At 43.7% G+C, this 19,325-nt stretch overlaps 3 protein-coding genes across 7 annotated transcripts in view; 1 reads left to right on the top strand and 2 right to left on the bottom strand.

Moving 5' to 3' along the window:
- The window catches only part of snx30 (sorting nexin family member 30), a 28,389-nt gene extending 21,755 nt beyond the window's left edge, over positions 1–6,634 (bottom strand). For 4 of the 5 annotated variants that reach the window (XM_085463354.1, XM_085463351.1, XM_085463355.1 and 1 more), the window contains exons 1-5: positions 6,235–6,634; positions 2,719–2,934; positions 998–1,108; positions 723–881; positions 158–347 (exon numbers count right to left, since the gene is read on the bottom strand). In XM_085463354.1, coding sequence (XP_085319480.1) covers positions 158–347; positions 723–881; positions 998–1,108; positions 2,719–2,934; positions 6,235–6,369 — 811 coding nt within the window. In that variant the 5' untranslated portion in view covers positions 6,370–6,634. The remainder of the gene's footprint in view (positions 1–157; positions 348–722; positions 882–997; positions 1,109–2,718; positions 2,935–6,234) is intronic. The other variant, XM_085463353.1, reaches the window with a different exon arrangement.
- A 599-nt stretch (positions 6,635–7,233) lies between these two features.
- LOC146705621 (SOSS complex subunit C-like) lies at positions 7,234–13,452 on the top strand. Its single transcript, XM_085463357.1, has 4 exons — positions 7,234–7,581; positions 11,122–11,218; positions 12,212–12,299; positions 13,063–13,452. The coding sequence occupies exons 1-4, from the start codon at positions 7,557–7,559 to the stop codon at positions 13,159–13,161; spliced, it is 309 nt and encodes a 102-aa protein (XP_085319483.1). The 5' UTR covers positions 7,234–7,556; the 3' UTR covers positions 13,162–13,452.
- An 89-nt stretch (positions 13,453–13,541) lies between these two features.
- On the bottom strand, positions 13,542–17,175 carry kiaa1958 (KIAA1958 ortholog). Its single transcript, XM_085463350.1, has 6 exons — positions 16,978–17,175; positions 15,785–16,094; positions 14,821–15,301; positions 14,557–14,736; positions 14,251–14,442; positions 13,542–14,167 (listed from the first exon to the last, which is right to left on the bottom strand). The coding sequence occupies exons 2-6, from the start codon at positions 16,085–16,087 to the stop codon at positions 13,860–13,862; spliced, it is 1,464 nt and encodes a 487-aa protein (XP_085319476.1). The 5' UTR covers positions 16,088–16,094; positions 16,978–17,175; the 3' UTR covers positions 13,542–13,859.
- Positions 17,176–19,325: the final 2,150 nt, after the last annotated feature.

Raw genomic sequence — 19,325 nt, forward strand, 5'->3', positions numbered from 1 at the left:
TCCCTGGCTAGCCTACAAACACCTCAGATTCTCTCCAGAAAAGCTGGGCAGGTGACTGATGAAAGGCATGTAAGGGCATCTGTGCTCAGACTTCTCTGGAAAATAGATGAAGGAGGAAGAATTATCATGCTTAAATAATATTTCCTCGGCCCCTTACCTGATTGCTCTTTGAGGATCCTCTGAGCGATCCGGTCGATGGTTCCCAGTTTCTGGTTAAAGGTGTCCAGGTACTCTCCCATGGCGCAGAACTCAGGAGGTCGCACTCGCAGCTTGTAGCCTCCAGCCACGTTCTTCACAGACTCACCCACTTTGGATAGCAGGGCCAGACCCTGACGTTTGTTGAGGTCCTGCGAGCAACAGCATGATCTTGATATAAATAGGCAGCCACATAAGTTTCAAAAGGTTAGACAGTAAAGAAAATATGATGGTAATCGTGTCTCCTCTCCCCTTCTCAGTGGAGATCGAGTATTGGTGGCGATTAAGACCATTTGAAGGTCTTTCGTCTTAAAGAGAGCAACAAAAACTTTGCTTAAAGACATTTTAAGCAAGGAAATAAGAGGTCTAAATTTTGTGGTTTTATATTTTTCTGAAAGCTTACAGCTGAGGTTGAGCCTTTTGAATTTTCATTTATCACGCAACAGCACTCATGATTTTCCTTTCTTTTTGACCTATATTCATATATTAGTGGGACTGCTTTTCTTCATGGGAGACCCCCATCTCACCTTGGCAGACAGGAAAGCATTTAGATGAGGGTTGAAGGAGAGGACGGGGTGGTCTGCAACTCGTTTCAGGAACTTGTCCAGGGCCTTCATCCTCGTCTCCACAAACTCCTCGGAAAAACGATCGACCACGCCCTTCATCACAAACTTCTCTGGTAACGGCTGGAGATGGGAGGACGACGGCAGAGCGGGGACAAGACCGGAGTGCAAAAGAGAGCGTGAGAGGTTTCTAATTGGCAAGTGGCACAGCTGGTTGCAACAAAGCTCGTGTAACCTACTGGGATGAGGTGGGTCGGCTGGCTGTCCTCCAGCTTGGTCCTCAGCCAGTCAAAGTCCTGATAGCGCCGCCGAACAGAGTAGTCCGGCAGGTCAAACTCTATCCGTGTTGTCTGAGGAAGAACACACACAAACATTTCTAAATGAAATTCTTCATATAAAAAAAAGGAAGAAAGAGCTAGAAAAATCCAGCATGTGACAAGGTGGTAAAGTCAAACAGGTCCATGAACGCAGCCTTTTGTGGCCGAGTAAATTTTACACCGTTTGTGAGTTATTTTGTAACAGTTTAAGTTAATTTAGAAAGAAAGAAATTGGAAAATCATTTAGTATTCACACTAGGCAGTGCATGTGTACACACACAAAAATGCACTTCCTGTCTCTCTGAACATCAAGGGTCAAAGGTTGCTTGGACATGTCTCCCCACTGAATCGGTTTATGTCATTAAGCGTTGAAGAAAAAAAAAAAACAAAAAACAAAAAACAGAGGATCCACCCGCTAAACACAAGTTACAGAATCTCCCTTGCGGAATATCATTTTCCAGGAAAGGTTCATGTATCTGAAACGACCCGTTTTATCAGGACACAAGCAAATTCAGGTCTAACCGGTTCATTCCATCTCAAATAAATTATTTAAACATTTTCTGCACAACCACCTCTGATTTACTTGAAACCTTTATGGTTTTAAAATGTGGACATACATACATTGTGAAATTTTAGCCTCATATATCAAATATTTTTCTAGATTTTTATTTTCGGGCTTACCCTCCTTCTCGCGAAACCCGCAAAATAAATTGCACCAGGCAATCTGTCACATAATTGTCCCTTTGTTTCACTGTGGGTTCAGAATTTGGTGTCCATGCCTTTCTAACAATGGACAATGCAATAACAACAGCTTTACAAACAAAAAACTCATATACACATAAAAGTGTAGATTTAACAGATTTAACACATGATTTCTGCTCCAGCATCCATTTCTCTCTTTGTCTGGAGGTGGCAACATTCTCTTGCCTGCTGCTGCTCCTGTGACAAAAGCTGGCAACTATAACTAATGTACATTTCTACATCACAGTATTTTTGAGATAAAACATCAGTGTGTCTGTGGCTTTAAACTGGAGGTTAACAACAGCAATCTCTTAAAACATCTCTTAAAACAGCAGAAATTAAGAGATGTGAAAACTGAATTTAGAAAAAAAAAAAAAAGGGGGGCTCAGTGATTAAACAGACAAAATACACCCACTGCAATATATAAGAGTCTATGAGCTGTCACCATGTAACCTTTCACAGCTTCATCAAGAAAAGCCTGATTCCTATCTACACATCTTAAGTTGTTAAAGTGCTCTGTGGACAAAGCCCATACAAATGTGTCAAGTGTATTTTCCTCTGTTTACATCCTTGTTAGGTAGCTTCCCTACCTGTGCTGCTGCACTGCTACACAGTCATAAAAACAATGCACTGCAAGTCAAAAACACCACAGAGTATCTTTAACTTACACCTTCCTCACTGGTATGTTTTTCTAATTAAATATTCATTTTAACACTACAGCACAGCATTTTTCAGAACCTCCAGCAGCTGCATTAAAGCTCTGCGCCATCATTAAATGCAGGTCGAAGAAAAAAGGAAAAAAAATACAAGAAAACACTAAATAAAAGTTTAATTAAGCAATTATTTTCTATAAAATAAAACAGAGTTTGTTCACATTATCATGACACCAGCCTGTAGCAGACCTTGGTGGAGACTCTGTAAGTGATGTAGGTCTCCATGGTGGAGACGTGTTTCTTTGGGTCGTCGACAGTGACGAAAAGGTCGTGGGTTTCTGTGTCGGCGTAGGGGTCCCTGCCATCTGAGTCCAAGTCGTCGTCCAGCTGCAGCCTGTTGAACAGCACGGACGCAGAAGCCGGACTCGGCGTCTCAACCGGCGTCCCGTTGGTCAGCCCCACTTCCTGCATGTGAACAGATAACCACAACATCATGACACCAAAATACAGATGCTGCACTCTGCAAACAAAGAGTAAAACACAGATCCCGATGCTGCCACTGCAGTTTTTTTTCCCTCTCTGTCAATGGCACTCTTGTTAGGCCCGTGCAAACATCCTACATCTCCTACACTGTCCTAACTGAATGATGGATAATGGGAGGGAAACAAACAGCTCTGGCATGAAATACTGAGAATTTTTTTTTTATCTTATCTTCCAAGTAAATATATAAAAGTCACTGCTTTCCAAGGGCCTTACTTAAGAAATAATAGTTTAGAAGACTAACTAAGAGGTGCTGCTAACAGTAGAGGTGCAGTCTCAGGAGTGCACTGGGCCAATATCCCGCACTGTATGTTGGGAGAAAATTGATCATGAATTATTAAAGCTGTACTGGCATGGAATTGAAGTTGAGAAGATTTTAATGCTGTTCTATTATCTTTTTGTTGAGCACTTTTGGATGCATATTGCAGGAAAACGCATGTATTCTTTTATTTTTATTTATTAGTCCTTTATTTATCCAGGTAAAAAAAATCTCATTTCCAAGAGAGACCTGGCATCATGGCAACAAAAGTCAAAATACATGTACCACATAAGTATATAACACTTAAAACAAATACAATATCCCATACAAACATGTGAAAAATATACAATAACAGATCAAATTAAGAGCGACATTAAAAACAATCACATTGAGTAAAAGAGTTATTCTCTCGTTCCTTTAAGATGGACTTAAACTCCCCCAAGGTAACCAATTCTGATACTTTCAGTTCCTTCTCCAGATTCAGATCCAGGAAGCAGGGGCAGCGTATCTAAAAGCCTTTTCCCCCAATTCTGTTCTGATTCTTGTCTAGAAACATGTAAATAAGGGGTGAAAATATCAGTGGTGCAACCAAAAACTGCACAAAGGATCATTTTTGTTAGCAGGAAACAACATAACACAAACAGTTTTATTATGGACCGCTGGAATGAGGACTTGTAATGTAACATTTGATTTTCTGTGAACTTCTGGTGACAAATCTCAGCGGCTGTCAGAGTCTTCTATGGCATCACATGAGAAAAGGAACTACTTTCGTTGTGTGAGAGGCTCATGTTCAAGCACAATTACCTTTTCTTTAAAAAGAAAAAAAGAAAAAGAGGGTCTGTGGATAAATTTCTACTTCAATCGCTGTCAAAAGAAGTGCTTTCCCTCAGTTTGTCCACACAGTTTCTTCACACTGCTTTCACTCATTGCTGTGCACACAGGAAACACACACACGGGCGCTGATGCTGTAAATTCTCTCTCTTTTTTTTTTAAACACTTTGGTGCTAACCTGCTTTGGTAATCACAGTTGAGATAATTGCATTGGGCTGATGTTAATAAGCAACAGGAGAGTCCAGTACGCACTGACAGTGAGGAGGAAAATAAGAAAACTGTATGTGTCTAACAGACACGGCAGAGCTGACAGATGTTTGTGACAACCAGTCCCGGCATTGTGGCCAATCAGCAGATATTTAGAGCACAGGTGTTACTAAATACATCAAGTGCCACGACAGCATGTCAGTGAGTCACCAAGCACCGAATGGAATTTAACCCTCACCATCATCAATGTAATATTTCCACCTGAGCTTTTTTTTGTTATGGACATGTTTGCATATTTTAAACACTTATGGTCACGCCTAAAATATGAACTTGCCAACTTAAAAAAATTATACATGTTTATGTTAACACAAACTACCTGTGCCTGTTTTTGCAGGTTAAAGCTGCAGCAAGTAGGACCTATGCTGCTGTGATCAGTTGTTTTGCTGTCCCAATGCCTGCAATTGTGCCACTTGTGAACTTGCTAAATTTGCTCATGCAACCACTTTCATACTCTCTCTCAGACCTCAAAGTGACACAATGTAAATCCTTGCTTTGTCCTATCAACAGCCCAGACCTCAAAATAATCAAATGAACATCAAAATCAGTAATAAAGAAAATGTGCACTTCAATTTTTATGTGACTGATCCAATCTAGCACCACTTTCATACCCCTCCCTACAGACCAACATGGGCACACGCCTATTAGATAAATCTGTTGCATCGGTACACACACCGACAGATGCAATTGGGATTTTTAATCATAAAAGAAAGCCTCCATCTGTCATTATCTTTTTATACATATGATGTGTTATTGCTCACCTGCCCACCCTCAAATTTTTTTGCCGTGGATGTTTGTGTATTTTTCAAGATTGGGCGTCCATCTCCCCCACAGACTTTGGGATCGAACCTTTGACTCATCACATTTGCGTTTGTCCACTCTACCTGAGTGAATTCTACTTCCTTTGCACTTTTTTGCTCTTTGTACTGTTCACCTGATCTGGTCTGAAACAGCCTGTGATTGTCCAAAGTCTTCCATCATTGACCAGAGTTTATGAAGCCTGAAAACAGACAGCAGGAGTCCAGTTCCCTTTTGATTAGTTCCCACTCAGACCACTTGAGCTGCAGTATGCTTAATGGGTTATTGTGGTGTTTGTTTCCTACAGCTTCTTTAAGGAACTAAAAGCACCCTTAGGCATGCAATTTCGGTGTTTAACATTATACACCAGATCCTAAGAAAAATAAGATCTCTTATCTAAATAGAATGATATTAGACCTGCTCTGGAGCCTGTGGCATTTCCATTTTGTTAAAATGACTGGACAAATGGTTTGACAGGAGCCAGACCCATTTGGCCTGGGTAATCATGTACAAGGAAAAGCCACAACCATAATGATGCCAAGAAGCTTCATACTGGCAGTATTACAGCATCTCCTGTAGGCAATAATTAACCTCAGTATCAAAGTGGTTGCTACAGTTGTTACTACAGTAAACACAGCAGCAGCAGAAGCAGGGAGAATAAAAGCCATGTGATATGCTTGGATGGCCCAACTTTGTTTACTCAGCTCACCGGGGTTGAGATGGATGCCATGCCCACGTACACACATAATCCATCTTAAATACGGTTTTACTTGCGAGTTTGTGTCGATTAATTTGGGCAAGATATCCAAACTAGGTGAATTTGCTGTTTCAGCACTGATTTAGTGGCAGACTCAGAGGGTTCAGCCATGTGCTCTAAAACCTCAAATGCAAACAGAAATGAGTGTTTTCCACAGTTTCCTCTTTAAACTTGCATCGGTTTTCTCCTACTTATTAACAGGGGGAATGATAAACACTGGCGTCAGCCGTAAAACACTTTAATCAAAGAGGGGTTTTGTTTGGGTAAGCGTCCTCTTTCCATCCCCCACCGTCGGTGAAGCCCCATCAGATCCTACCTTATCCCTTCCACCGCTGACGGTGACATCTGGCCCGGGGGAGAGCGGCTCCTCGGCGGCGGACAGCGGGTGGAGAATCTCCGTGATGGGCTTTTGCCCCGAGCTGGCCAGGCCTCTCGGAGCGCTGATACTCATTGCGTGGAAGGCGGGAAGACGTGGCCGGGTATCTAAGGAGGTAACGGCTGTCCGTTTCTCCGCGGCCGTTACGGTTCTGGAGACAAAAAAGAGGCTTTCCCCCCCTCCTCCGTTCAGGGTCTCTTCAGCTGAGATGTTTCACTGGTTGCTTGACCACAACTGTCAGCTGACTCCTACTGCGCAGTTCCGGAAGTTAAACGAGAAGAACCTGGATGTAAACATGTCAGTCACGTGACAAATGACGAGGGAATCGCTGAAGATCGTCTACTAAGAAGATGTACGAACAGATTTGCAAGCAGATTTATATTTTACAGAAATACATGAAGAAACAAAACAGGTTATAGTTTACAAATGGCCCAGGAAAAAAAACACAAGAAGCTAAGTCAAAATTTTAAATTATTACTATATCAAAATTGCAGGTTATTGTCCTCAGATTTCAGGTTATCTCAAATTTTTAAGTTATATGCCTCAGAGTTTTGAGTTATTATGTCAGAATTCCCACTATGTCTGAAAATTTCAAGTAATGTATCTCAAAATGTCTTGTTACTATCCCAAATTCTTATTTAAATATAAAGAAATCAATTAGTTGATTATATATATATATATATATATATATATATATATATATATATATATATATATATATATACATACATATGTATATACATATATATATATATATATATATACATATATACATATATATATATATATATATATATATATATATATATATATATATATATATATATATATATGTATATATACATATATATATGTATATACATATGTATGTATATATATATATATATATATATATATATATATACTTTTTTAAATTTCCTGAATAAAGGCAGAGTGGGTCCTCTTTCCTTTGCAGTCTTTTGTAATTGTGAAACCGGTACACGCGTTTAAGAAACAAAAATGCGGTGATGCACAGATACACAGTCGAGAGTTTTATCGTCTGTTACGAAGACACTTGCTGAGGTGTCCATCACCAAGTCCTCCTGTATGGTCTATTCTCTCTAACTAACTTACATTAATCACCGTTGAGGACTTTTACCGATGAGCAGTTTCCAGTAGCGTCGAAACAATCGCAGCGGGAAGGAAACACCAAGCATTTGACCGTTAATATAACCTGTTTGGGGTTTTTTGGTGTCCGCTGTTGACCTCTCCGACTCTCTGAGATGACTACTAATCCTCCAGGACAAGGTAATTCATTTGTTTTGGGTCATTTAAGTTCTTGAGAATCGGCTGCTGAATACAGGGGCGTAACTACCAGCTCTGGATACCCTGAAACAGCCCCCTCCATGAGGGAGGAATAGGGCAAGAACCTCGAAGAATGGGAAGCGGATTTATCAGTTAACTTAGACCAAAACTTCTGGTCTCAGATATGCTTAAAAACCTTTTATTTAATTAGAAATCCCAGTCTTCAATTAATTCAATACAAAATACTACATAGAGTGCACTATACAGGTCATCGGATGTTCAAGATGGGCTTTACGTCTACCAACAACTGCTCACACTGTCAAACCAATACACCGGACAATTATATCCACGCTCTTTGGTTCTGTCCACCAGTTCAGAAGTTTTGGCGCGAGATATGTGAAGACTTATCAAAGTGTCTGAAATGTAACATTCCAATTTCCCCTTTAGTGTGTTTGTTGGGCAGCTTAGATTATGTCACTACAGAAAAGAATATCGCCCATATGGTTTTCACTGCCCTATGCATAGCCAAGAAAACAGTCCTCATGAACTGGAAAAATAAAAATAATCTTAATTCTAACCAATATAGAAATTATCTAATAGGTTACATTAGTCTTGATACAGCCTCTGCCACCACATCAGATCAATTGCTCTGGGCTCCTTTGATCAGCTCCATCACCTAGTGGGGGTGGGGGGGTCATAGTTTGGTCCTACCTTCGCCGTTGTGATTGGTGTGGGGGTAGGGACAGGCTTGGGGCGTCGGGGGGTTCCCCAGAAGCGTCTTCCTTGGAGGGCCCAACCCGGGGTTGCGGTCATGGCCTGTTAAGGGCTCTGTTGGCTCTTAGGTGACTGTTTCCTCGTGGCTGCGTGCAGCGGGGCTAGGGGAGGGTCTGTGCTGACGGACGTGGGTTACTGACCTGGGAGCCTGGCTGTCCCTGGTTGTGTCCAGGGCAGGCGGGGTTCTGGGGGTGCTCGTCTCTGGGCTGGGGCCATGGCTGGGCCTTGGGGGCTTGGGTCCTGGTTGGTGTGTCGCCAGGGTTGTGGGTGTGTGGGTGCATGGGGGCCCAGCCCTGGAACAGGGTGCCACCGGTGCATCAAGCCACCTGGGGGGCTCTTCAACTGGTGGGGGAGGCTTTTACATCTTACAGGATGTCTCCTCTCTCCAGGAAGTGACTCTGCAGGTGGGGAGAGATATAGGAGAGGTGGAGGAAGATCTCAGCCTGGGTGTCTATTGTCTTGTGTAGTCTGGAAGATAAGTGGAAGACGGGGTGGGTGCAGTTTTCTCTGCGGTGGGGTCAGGTGGGCTGCCCCAGGCTCTGTGGGGCCGGGCGGCACTGCTGAACTGGGCCCCCAGTCCGGATGGGCCTGGGCCCCCTTTCCCTGGTGGGTTGTAGAGTGTGGGGGTGCCTACTGGGGTCAGCAGGGGAGCTGGCCCCAGGGAGGGGCCACTCGCCCCTCCCTTCCTTCCCTCCCCATCTCCAGCTGCCTCCCTCTTCCCGCGCCACCACAATCACCCACACATGCAGGGCCTTGGGGTAAAGATGTGTCACCAAGGTGCAGGGGAGGCATCCCCCCCCCCCCCCCCCCGTCCCCTTCTGGCTGCCTGTGCCTCAATTTTATCCCACAACTTAGACATTCACATTACTCACACTCTCATAACACATACATATAGGACCTTGGTGCTGGGCACGCTACACGGAATCCAAAAGACCATCAGGGTGTACAACTCACCCCTGGCGTCGTTGCCCACCTCTCAATTTTAAATGCACGTAGACATTGAGGGCTATCAGGAGGGGCTATGCGCTTACCTGCTGCTCTCTGGCAGGTAGCTCCATGCCCTCCTGGGTTTTAAAGGCACCTTAGAACACACATGCATCAACACTACAATGAGCGGGTGGAGGGAGGTTTGGAGTCTTCTCTCACCCCCGTTCTCTGCAGCCTGTTGGAGCGGGGGGGCTAGGAGGAGTTGGCCGTCCGACTGGGGTCTGGAATGTGGGGCCTCCCTGCTGCTGCTGAGTCGGGGCGGTCTGCCTCTCCCCACCCCAGGGAAAAGGGTAACACCACCTGGGTCTGGGTGCAGTTTCCCCCTCCAGGGGCAGGGGGACCTAGACCCGGGGCTTAGAGTACGCTTGGGGAGTGTGAATGTGTGTACAGTGTCTCTTTATGTCTGTCTCCACGTTGGGTGAGTGCTGAGTAATTGCATATGAGAGCATGAGGGTGGGAATGGATGTTTGTGTCTGTGTGTGCCTGTTTGTCTGTGTCCATATGTCAGGTTGGGTATCAGACGCCACCTCTCTGGGGACATCTCAGGCCCTCCAAGGTTTGGAGGCCTATCTCCCCCCACCACTCCCCCTGCCAGTGGCAGACGCCCTCAGACATCGGTGCGTTGGTGGTTCTTTGTGTTCGGGGATGGGCGTCCAGGTACCCACCGGCTCACTTCTGGTGGGTGCTTGTCGGAGCCTGGGGCTCGCTCGGGCTCCTTCGGGGGTGGGGTGCCCTCGGCCTGGGGCTCGGTCACTCTGGCACAGCTGGCTGCGGCGGAGCTTACAGGCACGTCACTGCAACCCCCCCCCCCTGGCTTCTGCTCCGCGGCTGCTGAGTGACCCCTCATCTGGGGCTCTCCTCAGCTCTTTCTGGGACAGTGGCGCGGCTGCCCCTCTGTTGGTCTTCCTTGGTCTCTTGTGTTCTAGGGGCCTCTGGATGTCTGGAGCCTTGATCTCCTCCATACCTGCTTCATGCCCTGGAGGACGGGGCTGTGGCTCCCCACACTCCCTAGCAGATCATTACATGAAGGAACCTGTTAAATACAAGCGCACTCACGCTCATAGGTGTACACACGGGTGCTCACACACACAAACTACACTCTTTTTGGCTGCTACCTCAAAGCACACTGTGCGCTGTCGATCTTACGTGCTGCACAATAATATTTAATATTTAGTATTTACTGTTATCTTCACATAGATCATCGCGATGATGTTGTTTATTATATTGCTCTCTTTTTCTTTGCTTGTTATCTCTTTTTTTCTTTCTCAACAGGTGATCCAGGTGACTGATATGTGTATTTTTTGTCTGTTTGTTTTGTTGGTTTTTGCCCTTTATCACCGCCCCTCTTCCCCGCTCTTTTTCTTTCCCTCTTTCTTTCTCCCTTTTCTTTTCTCCAGTCAAGTCTGTCCCGTGTTCAGCAAATGAAAACAAAATAAACAATAAAAGCAAAGGTGAATCAAATAGACCAATACGGCAAGGCTGGGATGGTCCATTTGGCAAAGTAAATCCATTGGGTGTCTTTCTTTGCCTTTAGACAACAATTCTGATGGCAAAAAAACCAAACGGGACAGTCAAAAAAAAAAAAGAACCTCCACGATCACAAGAATCATTTTTATTGTGTTTTCTAGTAAATCTTGCTATAAATAAGATCCTAAATAATCTTAAACACTGTTTAGCTTAATCTTTTTGGATGTTTATTCAACATTCAATTGTAATTACCCAAAAACGTGGCCATTATTAGCTGTCCCTTACTCTCTTTTTTTTTTTTTTTTTGTAATACAGCCTTCCCAAACAAGACCCGGGTGGCTATATTGGCAGAGCTGGAAAAGGAAAGGAGGCGACTGATGCAGAGTCAGTCCATGAATACTCCTGGAGCCAGGTAGGTGTAGTATAGCATAATCCAAGTAACAGAAGGGGGGGGGGGGTAGTCTGTGTGTAAAGCTTACCTGGGACATTAGTATGTGTCATGATTTGATGTCCTCGTGTTGGCATTGGTCCTACAACATCATAATTACTGTTGCATATGGACCATCAACTACAACGGTGATGCAAAAACATGAAAGAGGTCATCCAAGGACAGGACACACGCAAGTTATGAAGGTAACTTTGGTTCTGTGAATTCCCAGACATCAAGTTGGATATGTCTCCTTGCACTGCATGCAGGTTGAGATACCATGTTATAGCCTACATCCAGTCTCTAGGAAGCTTCTTGAGCCGAGATGTTCCGAGTGACCAGCATGACTGGCAGTTTCCCGGGAATTCACAGAACCATATTTACCTCTTTCAGTTTAACTCCCACCTCCCTGCCAGTAGCATTAAACAAGATGGCTGGCTTGTATCGGCAGTGCAATAAGGAACAACAGCTGGACACTGTTGTACAGATTTCCCCTTGTGAAACACGTTTCATTGCCATCCGAGATGTGGAGAGACTCCTGACAAATGTGGCAAATAACATCTGAGGGAACAGGTGTGCTCACCACTCCATATGCTTATTTTATTGTAAACAGTCCAGTGGGAAAGTCGATTTTTTTTGGGACACAGCTTTTCCCCTGTTGTTTCAGTTATAACATATTAAGAGATGCTCCGAGTGTGTAAAGCTCTGTGCTGCTTCAAATCCTGAAGCCTGAACTTTAATGCCCTCATTATTATGACAAGGCGCCAGTTGCCTTTTTCTTCTCTAATGTTATGACTTCACAACAATGTGACTGGACATTTGCAGCGATGGTCCTGGAACAATAATTATGATGATGTTAGAACACCAACATATAACCTGTCATTAGTCAGGCTTAAAGAGCCGAGTTCAGGCAGAACAAAAAAGACTTTGGTAATTTTCACATGCTTCCATGCCATCTTTTCCCCTTCAACACTGTAGCATCTCGCTGGCCCGGCCCAGTGTTAAGGACTTCAGGGACAACGCAGAACAGCAGCACATCGCTGCGCAGCAGAAAGCAGCCTTGCAGGTAAGACACCAGAAACGCTACTAGAAGTGCAACCACATTACCCCTCCTCATTATGAATCTTACAGTGATTACAAGCAATCCTACACAGCATACATTAGAAGAGCCTTCTGATAGGAGCCCAACTAATACTGGATTTATTTTTTATTTTTTTAGGTGTAGGTGTGTGTGGGGGGGGGGGACAGTGAGGTCATTGATCCTTAATGTTCCAGTCATTTATTTTACAAGTTTACTGCTTGACTCCACATCACTGTGTCCTCAGCTGTGATTACAGTTACAGTGATTACAGCTGGTGCTGAGCGTGTAAGAGCTAATCTGCTGGATAAACAAATGCCAGATCCCACATCTGTGATCTGAAATCCCAAATATTTTTACTAAGTGCTGGTGAATTAATCATTGGTTCAGGCATGCTGTCTCAAAGCTGCCTGATAGATCTGAGGGCAGCATTTCTTGTAAATTACAGTTACAAGAAAATACCAGTAAATACCAGCTGGGTATCACTTAGCAGTGCGTATGTGCTAATGTAGATTAGAGGTTAGATTTAAAAATGAGCTGCATTTAATCCTCCTTCTATATCATTAACAGTGGGAAATAACTATGATTTGTTATCAGGCTGGCAATATAAATTCAACCTCAACAAGTTAACTGATAAAACAGAATAAATGAAAACACAGATTCTTCATGTCATGCTGGTGGTGTGATTGCGTGTTTGGGTGGCCCTCTGCTGTCAAGCCTGTAGTTAACACCTTTATTTCTTTTCTTGCAGCATGCACATGCACATTCTTCAGGCTTCTTCATCACTCAGGACTCCTCATTTGGAAACCTCATCCTCCCAGTTCTTCCACGCCTGGAGCCCGAGTCTTGACGTTTTACATCCGATCTACCTTCTGGTGTGAGAGGCGCAGCTTTGGAACAAGCTGGGCGCACACCACGTCTCTCATCTTGGACAGCTGTTTGTGATGTCGTAAATGATCTCAGGGGAGTGTTAAATGACCTCTCTTATATTTTCATGACTAGGAAAGCTGGTTGCTGATTTTAGAAAACCTGCACAAGGGATCAGAAGACTGTTCTACATGGCCGTGAAACATTGCAGTAAAGGTTATATTTCGACTGTTTTCGTTCTGCTGTGGATAATAAAAATGTTGCATACATTAAAGATGATAACAGGAGTGCTTCTGGACTCTAACACACCCACTGATGTTCTTTGAGGGTGAAAGATATCAATTTAATAAATGGAGGAAAAAACCTTTTTTTGTGGTTTATTGTAAAACAGCCATAAGAAACACATTTTTTAGAACCTGATGAATTCTGAGCAGCTGAATCTGCTGTGAAAGTCAACAAGTGTCAGTTTCACGCTTCTGTTTCATAATCGCACAAGAAAAAAAATCCACTAGACAGGAAGCACCCATGATGGTTGGAATACAGTCGACATATGATTTGAAGTCAATTATGTTAAAAGTCCTAAGGTGGTATTTTTCTCTGATTTTTTTTTTCTATACATAAAGTATGCAGAGGTTTTGTAGGCCTGTGCCTCAGGCAGCGCGAGCACCATACATGAAGCTGTCACTTTGACACAATGGGCAACAGTTCTCCTTTTGCCTTCATTGTTTTGATCTTGGCCTTAATGGTGTCATCCATCGCCTGCCGACAGCGGTGGGCGTAGTGTGCCAGCGTCTCCTCCTTCTCATCCCATGGCACCAGTGCGTGAAAAACCTCTGGAGCAGCCAGGCTGAGCTCCGCTATGGCCGCCGTGCGAGAGATTGTGTTGCGGTCCACACCGATGCGGTCAAACGCCACCTTCATGGAGACGCTGCGGCGAAACTCCTGGAGGGCAGCCATGTAGCGTGCTATCACACCCACCACGTTTTTCACTACCAATAAAAACAAAAAAGCAATGTTTAGCACAGCGAGTACTCCGTGACACATTTATCAGAGTGTCTCTATGTGTCCTTACTCCTGACTCGAGTGTTTTCTCCATCCCGGCTCCTCTTGCTCTTCGGGGTCCGATGGCGCTCTAGAGGATGAAGCTCCACTTCCTCAAATGAGTCAAACAGCGTTGGCAAATCAAACCCAGCTGCATCATCAGAGGACGCCATGTGTGAGCTTCCAGGTTCCACCTGAGTGGAACAACGAGGCCACCTCTTCTCTAGAAGAAAGAAAGAGAAGATGAGGACTGAAGATTTTGAGAAACCAACTAACTCTAGTTCAGTGAACGTAATTTTTGTGTAAGGTTACAAACGGCACAGATTCGTGAGCTTACCGGGGCGCAGTTTATCCTGCAGAAACTCACATATGAGTTCAGCTTTCTTCGTGAGTTCATGTTGCAGCAGTTCTTTGTCCTGCTTCAAATTGGAGATCATCTCTGTCATTTGTTGGTTTCGGCTGCGTTCTGCTAATAGTAATGCTCGCAGCTTCTCCAGCTCACTCTCGTCTTCTTCAGCTTTACAGACACACAAAAAAATTACAAACAAAAACAACGTTATGTTTTGTTCCCCTGATGGCATGAAAACATGCGAGCTGGTACCTGTGTTCTTCGTAGTGGTCTCTGTGGCAGAGCTGCATCGCTCAGCCTGCTCTGTGGTCCCTGCTGTGCAGCTGCCTCCTCCTAGTACCTCCGTCTCTGGATCCATCGATCCCTCACACCCCACATGTTGTCCATGCTGGGGCTGACAGCAAGATGAAAGAGCCTTTTTTGGCCACAGTGTTTGTGTGATTTGAGAGTATGTGTTTGGTGCCTGATGAGTTTGTAAAACACAGACTAGGTCTGTCTCTGTGAGCCCAGTGTCATCGTCTTCTGCTGGGGCGGATTCCTGTTTGACCTTCTTTGCAGCGATGGCTCCTCCCTGGGCCCCGCCTCTTTTCCTAGATGGCCGGGGCTCATAGTCGCCATCCTCATCTGTGGCTGATGAATCACATGCAGCAATGTCAAAAAGCCGACCGCTGAACTCCTCGCCCTCTGATGCCGCTTCACTATAGGAGAGGTCACATGATGTTCTCACTGCAATCTGAACATTTAGAAAGAGGTGATGTCCAACTGTACAACCTTATAATCCAGTACATAATTGTCTCTATAGCTTTACTGTACAGTTCATGACAACTGTACAATTCATTTTCATGTAAGTCACCAGTTTACATCAAATTAAGCCTTAAAATTATGCATAACTTGCATGAAATCCATGGACTGTAACTTAAAGATGGCTTGTAACCACATAGCTTCCACGTTCCAAAAACAAAGCCACTGTAAAAGTGATTTAAGAGTGCATTATTTCACCAAAAATCCCACATAAAAGTAAGGCTGCAGGGATTTTCCAGTCTTGTCTGGGTTTAATCATATGTTGACAGACAAAGTATTAAAGGCTCATGAACCCACATGCTGATTATACACTGGCCCTAAGCTCATGTGAATTTGTCAGTAACCCAATTCTTTGCACATTTGCACATCCCCGTGTCATTTCAGACAATACCAGCACCTCACATCTTTACCTCACCTTACTGGTTGGACGACCTCCAGCAAACCTCTCCTGGCCTTGTCTGGTACTGGCTGAGCCGCCACAAGTGTTTGCACTTTCACCAAGGGGCCAGTGGTAGGCGTGTCCAGCCCCACAGCCCCACACAGCAATGGGGACGCTGCCACCGTGCGGACCAGATTCAGCTGTCAGCACATTGCTGTAGGAGCCACGGGTGATATGCTGCAAGCTGGGGAGGAGGTTACAGATGGTGCCGTGGCTGTGAGCCCAGCGGACGAGTTTACACAAACTGTCCGAGGTGGTTTGAACCAGGCTGGACATCATAGGATGTCTGAAACAGAGAGCGAGAAGACGGTGTTAGAAACACTTTAATATTATTTATTTGTATCTGTTGCTAATATCACTGGCATCATAGATAAAAACTGCTTCCATCAGCTGCCTTTGCTGTTATCTTTCTTTCCTTTGCTGCTGATGCCATAAGTTTTTTTTAATAATTACTCAAGGAAATTCACATTTACAGGCAGTGCAAGTCTTGATTTGATCCATCTTAATTTTCAGCCATGTGTGACCTAAACTGAGTCCTAAGAACAGCTTCTCATATTACAGGCTCATTTATTTTTCAGTTTTTTGTGCTTTTGACTTTCTTCAATTTCAGGGTTTACATTATGCAAAATGTTTCATGTTCTTGTATATAAACTGGCGATTTAAAAAAAAATCACTGTTTTCACTTTAGCAGACAAAAAAGACGTGCTGATTTTTAATGCATGTTTACCACAAATGACCACATCTAATCTGTTAGTGTTTTCCCCTTTTCTCCTCTTTAAATTATCCTCAAAGAAGACTTGTTGCTTTGCAAGTCCTATCGTGCAACAGCTGGATACTACACCTCGTAGCATGCAGCTGCTGCAATACTCAATCCCCTGATTCAGTTTACCATGGTAAAGATTACAGTCACATATTTATGAAGGCAAAATTTTCCAATTCATAAAAATAAATCTTGTCGGTTACAAGACGCCTAATTGTAGCTAGAGCAAATGAACTGTAAAAACAGAGTGTCCTTCAGTTTCCTGTTAAAAACAAGTTATATTTTATTTAAACTGGCATAAATCATCAATTTATCTTCCTCTCGATCAAATCTGTCCACGGGCAAATCCTAATTTAACAGACACAGGAAAACAAAGCACCTACAGCACATACACATGCCTCATAATTACCTTTAAAAAAGAAATCTAAATTAAACCAGGTCCATGCAGGTTTCACATAATCTGACTGTCCTCATTTATTCCGCAGCTGCCTGCAGTAAGCCAAAGCAACTCTCGGGTCTTATGTGCTGACGCGAAACACGCTTGATTAAAAATAATAATAAAAAATGTCCAGCTTTTGTTTAATTATTATCTTCTTTGTCCGGTAGGTTTAATATCGCCACAGTTGAATGAAAGGGTTGGTTTACTGCCAGCAAGTGGACGGGAGGATGAACTGTGCTCTGCTCTCAGTGGGTGATGAAACAGCGACCTCTAGTGGGCAGAGGGGGCTATTAATAAAGTACTATAATACAGTGGGGCAAAAAAGTATTTAGTCAGCCACCGATTGTGCAAGTTCCCCCACCTAAAATGATGACAGAGGTCAGTAATTTGCACCAGAGGTACACTTCAACTGTGAGAGACAGAATGTGAAAAAAAAAAATCCATGAATCCACATGGTAGGATTTGTAAAGAATTTATTCGTAAATCAGGGTGGAAAATAAGTATTTGGTCAATAACAAAAATACAACTCAATACTTTGTAACATAACCTTTGTTGGCAATAACAGAGGTCAAACGTTTACTATAGGTCTTTACCAGGTTTGCACACACAGTAGCTGGTATTTTGGCCCATTCCTCCATGCAGATCTTCTGGAGAGCAGTGATGTTTTGGGGCTGTCGCCAAGCAACACGGACTTTCAACTCCCGCCACAGATTTTCTATGGGGTTGAGGTCTGGAGACTGGCTAGGCCACTCCAGGACTTTCAAATGCTTCTTACGGAGCCACTCCTTTGTTGCCCGGGCGGTGTGTTTTGGATCATTGTCATGTTGGAAGACCCAGCCTGGTTTCATCTTCAAAGTTCTCACTGATGGAAGGAGGTTTTGGCTCAAAATCTCACGATACATGGCCCCATTCATTCTGTCCTTAACACGGATCAGTCGTCCTGTCCCCTTGGCAGAAAAACAGCCCCATAGCATGATGTTTCCACCCCCATGCTTCACAGTAGGTATGGTGTTCTTGGGATGCAACTGAGTATTCTTCTTCCTCCAAACACGACGAGTTGAGTTTATACCAAAAAGTTCTACTTTGGTTTCATCTGACCACATGACATTCTCCCAATCCTCTGCTGTATCATCCATGTGCTCTCTGGCAAACTTCAGACGGGCCTGGACATGCACTGGCTTCAGCAGGGGAACACGTCTGGCACTGCGGGATTTGATTCCCTGCCGTTGTAGTGTGTTACTGATGGTGACCTTTGTTACTTTGGTCCCAGCTCTCTGCAGGTCATTCACCAGGTCCCCCCGTGTGGTTCTGGGATCTTTGCTCACCGTTCTCATGATCATTTTGACCCCACGGGATGAGATCTTGCGTGGAGCCCCAGATCGAGGGAGATTATCAGTGGTCTTGTATGTCTTCCATTTTCTGATGATTGCTCCCACAGTTGATTTTTTCACACCAAGCTGCTTGCCTATTGTAGATTCACTCTTCCCAGTCTGGTGCAGGTCTACAATACTTTTCCTGGTGTCCTTCGAAAGCTCTTTGGTCTTGGCCATGGCGGAGTTTGGAGTCTGACTGTTTGAGGCTGTGGACAGGTGTCTTTTATACAGATGATGAGTTCAAACAGGTGCCATTCATACAGGTAACGAGTGGGGGACAGAAAAGCTTCTTACAGAAGATGTTACAGGTCTGTGAGAGCCAGAGATTTTCCTTGTTTGAGGTGACCAAATACTTATTTTCCACCCTGATTTACGAATAAATTCTTTACAAATCCTACCATGTGGATTCATGGATTTTTTTTTCACATTCTGTCTCTCACAGTTGAAGTGTACCTCTGGTGCAAATTACTGACCTCTGTCATCATTTTAGGTGGGGGAACTTGCACAATCGGTGGCTGACTAAATACTTTTTTGCCCCACTGTATATATCCTGCACATGCATATTATTTTTATTTTATTTTTGTTTTGATACAATTTAAATTATAAGAGGATGAGAAATAAAATATCCCATTCATCCATATAGATTGTAAGACGTGTTAAAAAACATTTAATATTTGTTTTGCCGGGTTAAAACATGTTTTTACGTATTTATATATACTTATTTTCTCCCTGACACCCAACTAAAAAGCAGTTTCACAGCAGCATAAGCAGCCAAACAAGTTGTGCTGTCACAAAAAAAATCTTCTCAGATTACAAATCAAGCGAACAGAAACTTTAAGCATGTCAAATTGATGCGAACACATCGTTCCTGCCCGGTGAAGCTGAAACATCCAGGAACTTGATGCAGACTTTACTTTAAAACACAAACAGTATTTTATTTTTAAC

The sequence above is a fragment of the Copadichromis virginalis genome, linkage group LG7 (assembly GCF_057382275.1).
Source record: "Copadichromis virginalis isolate Kocher_CV1m ecotype Utaka linkage group LG7, C_Virginalis_male_GT1.1, whole genome shotgun sequence".
Taxonomy (NCBI): domain Eukaryota; kingdom Metazoa; phylum Chordata; class Actinopteri; order Cichliformes; family Cichlidae; genus Copadichromis; species Copadichromis virginalis.